Source organism: Anguilla anguilla, chromosome 17, assembly GCF_013347855.1.
Source record: "Anguilla anguilla isolate fAngAng1 chromosome 17, fAngAng1.pri, whole genome shotgun sequence".
NCBI classification, from domain to species: Eukaryota; Metazoa; Chordata; class Actinopteri; order Anguilliformes; family Anguillidae; genus Anguilla; species Anguilla anguilla.
In genome coordinates, this window is record NC_049217.1 from 25,392,962 (window position 1) to 25,404,872 (window position 11,911).

At 50.6% G+C, this 11,911-nt stretch overlaps 1 protein-coding gene across 1 annotated transcript in view; it reads left to right on the forward strand.

Moving 5' to 3' along the window:
- tbcd (tubulin folding cofactor D) overlaps positions 1-3,631 on the forward strand; it is a 30,870-nt gene extending 27,239 nt beyond the window's left edge. The window contains exons 33-39 of the mRNA XM_035398416.1: positions 40-161; positions 389-466; positions 792-881; positions 1,753-1,840; positions 2,279-2,388; positions 2,775-2,859; positions 3,033-3,631. Of these exons, the coding sequence (XP_035254307.1) occupies positions 40-161; positions 389-466; positions 792-881; positions 1,753-1,840; positions 2,279-2,388; positions 2,775-2,859; positions 3,033-3,047 (588 nt within the window). The 3' untranslated portion in view covers positions 3,048-3,631. The remainder of the gene's footprint in view (positions 1-39; positions 162-388; positions 467-791; positions 882-1,752; positions 1,841-2,278; positions 2,389-2,774; positions 2,860-3,032) is intronic.
- Positions 3,632-11,911: the final 8,280 nt, after the last annotated feature.

Here is an 11,911-nt window from a genome sequence, read left to right on the forward strand (position 1 = left end):
CGTGGGCGCGGCCTGTGCTGACCTCTGACCCCTCCTCAGGTGCTGTTCTCAGCCCAGTCTCTGTTTGACCACATGAGGACCATCCAGCAGGACCGGTCCGCGCTGGAGCAGTTCGGGGCCACCCTGCTGCGCATCTTCAGAGACCATCAGCGCAACGACAGGTGAGGACTGCGCAGCCGCAGCTGTGCCCACCAACGAGGAGGCAGCTCTGCACAGGTGCGGCTGATCAGTGAGGAGGCAGCTCTGTAGATAGAACTGACCTATGAGGAGGCGGCTCTGTGCAGATGGAGGACAGGACAGTTCTACTTCAGTAGAAGTGGTGTTGTGTTGTGTGACAATTAGAGTGTAGTATAGCGTTTGACACAGTCCTTGTGTTCTCTGTCCTAAGAGTGTCCATCCCCCTCTTGAAGATGGTGGACCAGATGTTGGCCAACGGCTGCTTTGACATCTTCACCAGCGAAGACGAGTGAGTGTGCGGGGCCCCGGGCCCCTCAGGCCACCCTGGGGGGAGGATTAATGACCTCTGACCCAGTATCTTCAGATATCCCACAGTTCCACTCTGCTGCGCGTGCACGTGCGTGCGTGTGTGTGCGTGGGCGTGCGTGCGCGTGCGTGTGTGGAAGTGTATATAGAAGTGTGTGTGTGGTCCCATCTTTTAAGCTTGTGTTTTATGTGTGTGTGTGTGTGTGTGTGTGTGTGTATGTATTTATTTTCTTATTTTGGCTATTGTTCTTGTATTATTCTGTTTTACCATTGAAGAGCTTTGAAGTCAAACATTCTGTGTCCCCCAGTCACCCGTTCTGTGTGGAGCTGCTGGCTCTGTGTAAGGAGGAGATAAAGAAGTCCAAAGACGTTCAGAAGCTCCGCTCCAGCATCACTGTGTGAGCACCACGCCCTAACACTCACACTTCTTACACCATGTCCACACACACACACACACACACACACTCTCTCTCTCACACACCCACACACACACACACTCTCTCACACACACACATACTCACACACACACACTCTCTCACACACACACACACACACACACACTCTCTCTCTCACACACATACACACACACACACACACGCACTCTCTCACACACACACATACTCACACACACACACTCTCTCACACACACACACACACACACACACTCTCTCTCTCACACACATACACACACACACACACACACACACACGCACTCTTTCTCACACACACACACGCACACTTCTAACACCATGTCCTCACATACACACACACCGCCCCACACACACACACACACACACACACACACACACGCACACTTCCAACACCATGTCCTCACATACACACACACCGCCCCACACACACACACACACACACACACGCACTCTCTCACACACACACACACACGCACTCTCTCACACACACACACACACACACACACACTTCTAACACCATGTCCTCACATACACACACACCGCCCCACACACACACACACACACGTGCATACAAACACAGCTGTTGCAGATGAAATGTGAGTTCATGAATCTGCTGTGATTGACAGGGTGAAGGATGTTATTTCTCCTGAAAACACTAGATCAGCAGAACGGAACATCTGCGTGTTTACATCTCACTCTCCCCTCCCTCCTTCCCTCCCGCTCCCCCTCTCTCTCTCTCTCTTTCTCTCTCGTACTCCCTTCCTCTCTTTCCCTCTCATGCTTTTTCTCTCTGTTTTTTCGTTCTGTGCCTTATACACTCTCTCTCTCTGTCTCTCAGGTTCTGTGGGATGATCCAGTTCCAGGGGGAGATCCGGAAGAAGGTTCTGTTTCAGCTCCTGCTGCTGCTCTGCCACCCATTCCCTGTGGTGAGTCCTGCAGAGGAGGCGGGGTCTGGGCGGTGGGTGTGGTGTCTGAGTAAGGGGGCGGGGTTTGGAGAGGTGGGCCTGCATCTGAACAGAGAAAGTGGGGTGTAGGGGTCTAGAGAAGGGGGGCCAGAGCATAGAGAGGTGAGAGGGGGTGAGGCCAGGGGAGAGGGGGTGGGGTCAGGGGAGAGGGGGGGTTGCCAGGGGAGAAGGGGGTGGGGTCAGGGGAGAGGGGGTGGGGTCAGGGGAGAGGGGGCGGGGTCAGGGGAGAGGGGGTGGGGCCAGGGGAGAAGGGGGTGGGGGCAGGGTCAGGAGAGAGGGGGTGGGGTCAGGGGATAGGGGGTGGGGTGGGGTCAGGGGAGAAGGGGGTGGGGTCAGGGGAGAGGAAGCTCTCACACCCTGCCACAGTTGACTGAAGGTGCTCTGGTCCCCACCCTGCAGATCAGAAAAACCGCGGCGAGCCAGGTGTACGAGATGCTGCTCACCTACGACGATGTCATCGACCCTTCTGTCCTGGATGATGTCATGACCCAGCTGAGTGACACCAACTGGTCAGTGATGGTTTTTGAGGCTGTGGGACAGAGTTTAGCCAGAAGCCCCAAGAGGCTGTGCATAGTCACGGGGAGAGTTTTAGTTGGCGGGATTTTCCATGACTCATGCAACGTCGACTCCTCTGGTCGGTGTGGAACCTATCCCAACTGCACAGGGAGTGTACGCCTCTAGCACAGTGACTGTTAATTGTCAGGGGATGTCGCCGCGCCAACAGATGTGATGGGGAATTCCAAACTGGAAGAAAATGGGGAAAAAAATTTGTTTAAAATGTCACCATTATAATAATGATATTTGTTATAACAGAAACGGTTATTATGATGACTGTGATCAGCGTGTAGGACACTGTGAGCTCACACCACCTTTTACCTGCACATCTGTCACTCAGGGAAGAGGACCTGTCCGCGGTGCGCAACTACAGGAATCAGCTCTGTGACTGGCTGGGAGTTCAGAGGCCTGCTATGCTTGCCAAGGTGATATTCTGGAGGGCTACAGAGTTTTTACAGAGTTCAGTCCAGTTGACTTTACTGACACGGAAAGAGAATAAATTAATTAATTAATTAATTAAACTGAATAGCATCATTGTGGAACAATGAGTGTAGATTATGTGTAAATAATGTGTATGTTTGTGTCCATTTTCTTACAGAGCCCAGCTCAGTGACCCCCCCCCCCCCACTACTCAACCACAGCACTGGACATCACTCGATCTGAGGAGAGCACCCATTCGTGCCCCTCCTTTCTCTCCCTCTATTTCTCTCCCTCTCTTTTCCTTCCTTTCTGTCTGTCTAATTCAAATAGGCTTTGTTAGGCATACAAAAATGGCACAATCAATAAAGTGCAACTAAACCAGTAATAATAATAATAAATTGGTGAATTATTAATTGTTATTTTACGTTATTAATGTAAAATAATAATTCATAATTAACTATGTAAAACATTTAAAAATAATTGAAGTGTAATTTAGTAAAAATACAGCAGTAGAAACTACACCATACTGTGCTAGGTGGAAGTGATGCCACAGCTGCATGCTCACTTGCCCTCTGATTATAGTCGTCCAATTAAATTGGGAGTCAAGGAGTTATTTTACAATACAAGAAGAATACCTCCTCTCTCTCACTCCTTCTCTTGCTTTCTTTCTTTCACTCTCTCCATCCATCTGTGCATTTTCGGGTTCATGTGTAGTCTGGCTGGCATCCAATCATAACCCTGTGATGATCTGTCAATAAACAAACAAAACGGTTTTAATATTACTTATTATTTCCATGCTCCACCACCGTGTGTCTGTGTGTGTGTGTGTGTGTGTGAGCGATTAAGTGTATGTTTTTAAAGACCAAATAGAGAGATGAATGACAAGAATGTATTACAGTACACCTCAAACCTGTAGATTTTTATTTTTTCTCAGTAAAATCGGATGACAGTCACAAGACATGAGTGTGAATGCTGCTCACTGGCTGTTTGCAGTGAGCTAAAGAAAACTACCCCGAGAGGTTTTTGCGGAGTGTGCTCGTGCCTCCATTTCACGATTTTTCAATCTGATTACTCTTCTTATAATATGCGGCCTAGAAATTTTTTAAACGATGTCTCTGTGTGACTGCTCCGGTGATCTCCTGTGGGATTTTCCATCCCAGAGTTCACGCGGTAACACTATAATGTTAAATATAACAATGACATCATCGGGGGGGGCGAATAGAATCCCCTCCATTGTGATGTCACGGTTCAGCAGCGGGGGCGAGTGGGTTGTGGGGGCCGTGTCGTGCTAAGACACAATGCAACGGCACAATGCAGCAGCACTGCCAGGACGGCGGGGGAGCGGGTTTAGTCAGTGAGCTGTTGGTGTCTCACTCTGCAGTGGCGTTTAATAAAAGCGTTTGTACAGCAGAAAGTCAGGTTACGCACTTTTTTTTATGGCAAGCCTTACCAAGTGCAAGCAACAAGGATAACTGCGAGCCCTAGAGCAGAGGGAATTGTAATCGCACAGTACAGAACTGTGACAGTAAAACTCAGCCTCTGATTAATGAAATGCAATGCATAGGCCTGAATGTCCTGAACGTACTTGGTACGATTTAAGATTTTGCGTAAAATAGACATGAAGCGCCACAATTGCATCTGTGGCTGACGTGAAGATAACTGGTCAGAGATCTAAGGGATGGTATGTAAGCAAAGTTAACTTTGACAACTCGCTTCCTGGAATGCTCCCAAAATCACATCAATTTTAAACACAAAAAAACAACAGTTTTTTCCCCCAATATGTAGAGTGATGTCAATGGCAAGATGGTCTTCTTCAAATATTTGTGTTTGCTTCCTGACTCTCTCAGTCAGAAGCTGTTTGGTAGTTTTTTTTGGTCTCCTTAACAGAATGCCATTGAGGGCTTTGACTTTTCCTTAGGTGGTGCGATCTCACAGTTTTGGTTCCTCTGGCTGACGGGCTCCTTCACTTCAGCTTGGGGCTTCCACACACCCCGAGCAGCCCGTCGATGCTTTGGAGAGCAGCGGCTGAGATGTCCTTCCTGGCGTGTGCTTTATCCGTAACGGTGTCCCTTATCGCTTTGGTTTCTCTGCTTTTTCACCCCCCCCCCCCCCCCCACTGTGACCTGGCTGTCTGTTGTGTGGAGATCGGGGCGTCTGGTCTCTGCTGATGGGGTCGCACCCCCCCCCCCCCCACCTGCCGGGCCACCCCGTGGTTTGGCTGTGTTCACACGGTAACGGAAGTAGCTCCGGTTAGCGTTTCGCCCGAAGCCTCATCGTTGCCGCGTTGGTCTAGGGTTTCCATTCTTTTTCCCGCTCGCTTGCTTTAAAATAATTCGATTTTAATTAATCCCGGGGTAGATTTCCAAAATCTCCTTTTTATTAAGAGGAAAAGGCTTTAAAAAAAATCAAGTCATTGTAGCCTCTGCCAGCGTTGTAGAGTTATAAACTCTCTCTCTTTGCCTGAGTGCTGTAAGCAGTGCTGGTTCTGCGTAGTCATGGCGATGGGCCTTTTCTCATAATGGCGGTCTTTTTGGGAAACACAACGAGGAGAAAGTCGTGCTGGCTTGATGTGCCGGACGGACGTTAGCGCAGAACAGCCGCCGCTCTCTCTCCACCGCGATCGCGAGATTTAAACGGTTTCCATGGAGATTCGGCCCCGCGTTCGGGCCGCTGGTAGCGTCCAAACCGCCCGAGCGCACGATTCACCTCGAGCACGCGGGCTAGTCGGCTCTCCGGATTGGACGGCCTCGGCTGCGAACGGCGCAGCGCTTCTTCAGTGCGATCCAGGGCACGCGGAACAGTCCGTGCTGTTAAACCGACGCTCGCGACAGGTGAAATCCGGCTGGGACAAAGACCTCTCGTTAAAGGGGGACCTTGAGATTAGATTAGATTCAACTTTATTGTCATTGCACAGAGTACACGTACTGAGACAACGAAATGCAGTTAGCATCTAACCAGAAGTGCAAAAGAAGCAGGGAGACCTTGAGATGATGACGCTCGGCTGGAGTCGACGCCGTAACGTAGAGACCCCCCGATCGCCACGTCCGCGAGACTCGGAAGGTGTGGAGTACTGGCACTCCAGAGGCTGCGTTACGAAGAGAGAGTCAGTTCCCTCTCAGCCACGTTTGCCTGCCCCTCATTTACGGGGTGGGACGGGGGGGGGGGGGGCGGGGGGTTCTGAAGGGCTGCTGCGGGCGAGCTGACGAAGGGATTTTTAATGTCTGAAGACGTTTTTCGCGCCCAGTCCTGCCGGTAACCGGACGGGCCTCGGTAACGGCCGCCTTGCGCCGCGCGATCTGGAGATCTCTCCGCTTCCGAGACCTCCGGCGAGGGGGACAGGGTGGGGCTGAATGGGTCCCAGATGTGTTGGGGTGGAGGGGTGGATCCTGGAAATGAAGAAGGGGAGGGGGGGGTGGAGGGGAGGGGGTGGAGGGTGTTCTGCCCGCTGCGGATTCACTAACCCCCCACCCCATCCCCACCCCCCCGCCCCCACAGCTGGAGAGCGGTCTGCTCTCTCCACACGTCGCGCAGCTGAGCTAACAACCCGAGCCTGAGGAAGCTTCTGTGGGCGCGCCGCGACCCAGAGCACCACTGGACACCAGCGACCTCACTCCAGTCAGCTGCACCGCCTGTCCGTCCATCGCGTGTGTCCTCTCCCTCCCTTTCTCTCCCTCTCTCTCTCTCTCCCTTTCTCTCCCTCTCTCCCGTTCTCTCTCTCTCTCTCCCTCTCTCTCTCTCTCTCTCCCTTTCGCTCTCCCTCTCTCTCCCTTTCTCTCCCTTTCTTTCTCTCTCTCCCTCTCCCTTTCTCTCTCCCTCTCTCTCTCTCTCCCTCTCTCCTCTCTCAAACTTAAAAAGTGTTCTCTCTCTTTTTCTCTGGTAAACTTAAATGGTGATATTTCTCTCTCTTAGTCTCTGTCTCCCCCTCTCCTCTCTCAAACTTTAAAGGTGTTCTCTCTCTTTCTCTCTGGTAAACTTAAATGGTGATATCTCTCTCCTCTCTGTTATACTTAAATGGTGATATCTCTCTCCTCTCTGTTATACTTAAATGGTGATATCTCTCTTGGACTGTCTGTCTCTCTCTTTTAGTCTCTCTCTCTCTCTCTCTGTTAAACTTGGAGAGGCTATTATTTGAACTTGTGAAACCCAAACCTAAGCCAAATACAAGCTCTGATTGGATGTGACATTTAAAATTTTTTTAGCGTCTTCAGATTAATACAGTATATACCAGGATGATGCAAACATTTTGCCACAGCATTAACTTTCAATGTTTGTGATCCTCTCCCTGTCGTGTGTGTGTGTGTGCGTACGTGCGTGCGTGCGTGCGTGCGTGCGTGCGTGTGCACGCTTGTGTGTTTTTTGGGTGAAAGGGGTCTGGGAAGTAAGTTGAGTCTGATTAGAACAGCTGTTCTAATTAGATTGAATTTACTGTTAAATTTGATTAGAGCAGAAACTGTGACTTGGCTTAATAGAAGTAATGCACCTTAAAATCACTGGTTTATCTGGCTTGTTGAGAAATTATGTGTGTTATCCACTGCAAAGCACCCCCCCCCCCCCCCCACCCCACCCCCATTATCAAACCCCTGATTATAAAACTTGTTAGCAATAGCAGACACAAGATTCGTTGCAGTGACCTTAGCAGGGGTTAAATACTGAGTTTACACCGCAAGACCACTGAGCTCCATTAAAACTGGAATGTTCTGGTTTCCGAAGGACCTTGCAGACGAGGAAGGGCCATTCCTTTCCACAGCACAATACAGTTTAAACTCCAGCTCCAACACCCCCTCTCTGTGCTAGCATCAAAAATCACAGCGGAGGTTTTAAGGTTTTAGTGATTATTATGGAGCTGCAGTTCTACGAAACAGCTCACAGATGATTCGTCGTCGCCAGAGCCCCACCCCCCTCCCTTACCCACCAACGGAAGCCCCGTGACCCTGAGAACAAAAGGCTCTTTATATGAGACTGTCCTCGCCATCAGGAGCACTGGTCCTAACCTGCAGGGAGAAAGGTATCAGTCCTGTACTTCTGGAATCCAGTCATAAGCAGCGGAGTTACAGTAGCTGTTCATTGTATAATGTAGGCCTACATAAGTCACATGGTTTCAGACTTATACCTATGGCACATATCGTCCACTTCTCAGGTCCTTTACAGGCCCATTTCCCCTCAAATTCATAGACTCGGGAAGTGTGACGTAAGACCTGTCAATCCGGCAATAGAGAAATGTCCTCAGTGTCCCTAAAAATGAACAGCTCTTTAAACCACAATCCAGATTTCTGCCTTTGTTGAACTTCTGAGGAAAAATGATTTGGTATGGCAGAGAAGTTGTAGTGTACTTAATTATAGCATAAATATAAACGATTGTGTTGACTACGACCTTGATGGGAGTCCTGGAGGTTCTATAATTATGCGCGGTATGACAGCCGACGCAGTCGTTGTCCTGGAAACCGCACTTTTTTTGTGGGGTAAAAACGCAACAAGCTGCATTTAAACAGGCATGCGTTCGCCGCTTCAGAAATTGCTACGTTGGTCTCTGGAATTACAGCCCTTCGGGGACTGGCTGCCGGCCGGCGGCGACGACCGGACTTTATTGCCACTGAGTTTCTTTTTTTACAAGCGGCAAGTCGTGTGTTTCCACGCACCGCAAGTTAATGGGGAGCGGTTTGTTTTTATACCGCGCACGCCAGAGGTGAAGGCTTGTAAAAACTGAAACGGTAATTTTGCCGCGAGGTCAAATTGTGATGTTGAACCCCCAGACAAGAAAGCCCGACCCCCTTGTAGTTCTGGTTGATCTTTAAATTTCCTCCGCGGCTGCTGGTTGAGTTGCATCCCTGAAGCGCTCGCGTAGCCGGAAATTCAGTTCGGGGAGCAGGTGGTCCGCGATTCTGTACCGAAATGGTAAGCATTGTACTTTGTGAAAGTAGACGAAGGACAGTGGAAAGCAAACGCAGGGGGGACTGTGGACCAGCATAATAATCCCCCCCCCCCCTTTTTTTTTTGGTCTCAAGTGGCTGTGGGAGACTGGACATATTACATTACATTACAGGCATTTAATCTGCTATTGACGTAGTTGAACATGTTTTGTTTTATGTTTTCTAATTTGTATTTCTCTTTGATGTTATATACACGCTACTTGCAGCATTCATTCATTTTACTCCAAACTGTACTAGTTTTTAAATGTCAAAAACTGCCTTTTAAAGCAAATCTGATTTTATTCAGGTTGTCACTATCCTCCCCCTCCTTCCCTGACCTTTCTGTATCGGCCGATTCAAAGAGCATCATTCAGTGCCCATGTTTCATTCAGGCCTGAAAATAGCTGGCATTTCCTGTTTTGCAAAGGATTGTGGGTGTCTGGCTTTGTCCGAGCAGTGGCAGAGGATGTGGATGCACCCCGAGCCAGCTGATGGCATTAGATCCGCTCATCAGGTTCATTATGTGATTTTTCGTCTTGTAGACCTCAGTGCGGAGCTGTCACCTCTGGTACTATCCACAGCCTGTGTGCCACGCACTGAGTTTGTGCTTTATTTTATCCTTTGTTAAGCTGGACTCGTGCTCTGTGGAAGCTCTGTCACACCTCCAAATCGGCACATTATCAGCTGGGGTCCTGGATCTGGACTGTGTGGAGACTCTCCAAAGAATGAGGTCACCTGACAGTAGACGGCGAAAGGCAATACAGTTTCATGGCGCTGTCATGGCGTCACCATAGCATTGCCCATGTCCTTTTGTCTACCGCCCTTGTTCACTCGCTCCTTGCCATTTGTCTTGAGTTAACAGCCTAATATATCAGTCTGAGGGCTGCCTGATGCCAGGCCAACAGCCTCCCAATGGCTGCCCAACGGCTGCCCAGCATCCACCCAGCGGCTGCACGACGCCAGCCCAGCTTCTGCCGAACGGCTGCCCAATGTCTTCCCAGTGACTGCACCACATTAGCCCGATGCTAGCCTAGCGCCAGCCCAATGCTAGCCTAGCGCCAGCCCAACGCCCACCCAACATCGCGCCCTCCCGGCTGCTGCCCGCCATCGATGGGGTGCTCGGCTGTGAATGCTGGAGGATGGGAATCTCTTTTCAATCGGGCAGTGAAGAGGACGACAGCAGCAGGCTGCACACTGCAGGTCTCCCTGGGAACGGCCTACCGCTGCATGCGTTCTGTCTGAAGTTAAACACGACCTCTGACCTCTGCCTGCCTGCCTGCCTGTCTGTCTGTCTCCCTCTGTCGCTGTCTGTGTGTCTGCCTGCCTGTCTGTCTGTCTGTCTCTCTCTGTCGCTGTCTGTGTGTGTCAGTCTGTCTGTCTGTCTCCCTCTGTCGCTGTCTGTGTGTCTGCCTGCCTGTCTGTCTGTCTCTCTCTGTCGATGTCTGTGTCTGCCTGCCTGTCTGTCTCTCTCTCTGTGTCGCTGTCTGTGTGTGTCAGTCTGTCTGTCGCTGCCTGCCTGCCTGCCTGCCTGTCTGTCTGTCTGTCTGTCTGTCTTTCTCCCTCTGTCACTGTCTGTCTGCCTACCTGCCTACCGCTGTCTCCGTCTCTGTCTATTTGTCCTTCCACTGTTTATTTGGCATTTGTTCAGGATCAAAATAATTGCGTGAAATTCTTTTAACTGTTCTTTAAACCAGAAGCGACAATTTCAAACAAAGCGTTTCACAAAATAAGCGCGACAAAAAAATAATCTTCCATTTGATTGCATTTTTTTGGTTAGTTACATGTTTCATTGAAAACACTCATGGATCTAGAGGAGCTTTTTTCTCCCCCCCCCCCCCCCCCCAAATCTAAGCACATGGAAAGAGTTAAAGTATTTTAAAAGCAGGTTTGACCCGGGTCCCGCAGCCGTGCAGGCGTGTGCGTGCGTGTGCGTGCAGGCATTCGCGCGCGCGTCTGTTTGTTTACGAGGGGTGCGTGACCTTGCTCCCCCTGCCCCCCGTAAATTGCGCCTTGCGAAGGGGGGGGTGGGTCTGTGTTTCTGCGTTTCGGCAGAGAACCCAAGGACGTGGGAGTGTCTCTAGGGGGGAGAGATGCAGGGAGAGCAGAATTAAGGAGGAGGGATGGAGGGAGGGGGTGGAGAGAAACAGAGAATGGGATGGGGAGAGAGAGAGAGAGGGAGAGAGGGTGGGATTCCTGTGGGAACTTGCATCCCGGTCTGTGGGTGTGGGTCAGTGAGATTCTGCCTTTGGCTCAGTCTGGGGCAGCCTCACAGGGATAGGGTACCTGAAGGGGGGGCAGCTGTACTGTCCTCCCCCCCCATTCCCCCACCCCCCAGGCCACCCCCCCCACACACACTCACACACTCCCCTTACAGGAACCTCTCTGTCGTCCCTCCCCACCTCTGCCCTTGGCCCTACATTTGGAATCCATTGTGCAACCCCCTTCAGAATCCCGCAGTAATTAAAAAGTGGCCGGGGTTTTTCAGCGCACGCCCACCCCAGACGCTCAGCCCCCGCTTCGGACAGAGCCAAGCCAACCCAAGCGCGGTGCGAGGGGGCTGAGGAAGGGGGGCGGGGGGAGGGGGGCTGGAGGGGGGTGCTCAACAAGGAAACAAACCCCATTGGCTTTCAGCTAAGCGGTCCAAAACTTAAAATCAACGTCCGGACAACAGACCCCTGTCCCCTGTACCCCCAAAAGCAGCTGTGTGATCAGTTGCTTTAATTCGTTAATTCAGTGCTGGGTAACAACAACAACAAAAAAACTCACTCTGTGTTCTCCGGATTAGCAACCCATGGCCGAAGTGAATGCAGTCCATTATTATTAGCAGTAGGCATGCATGCGCTGACTAAATGTCATCACTTCATGAGCAGAGCTCAAGTGAACACAGGCAGCACTCACTTCACCGAGGAAGAGCAGAAACAGGACAAACCTCAGCTGCACCGCGTTCCTTTTTAATATCGTTATTATTGTTGTTATTGCTATCGCCATAATCACGTGGCAATAAGTGAGGTGCCTGAGGGGTTCCCTGTATTTCTCCATGTCTCCAGCCTGCTTGAGCAGCACACTGGTCTGTCACATGACCGTTACCCACAATGCTGTTCACTGTCACAGGCAGAAATGTTAATGTTGAAGTTTGCTTTTTTGTTAAATA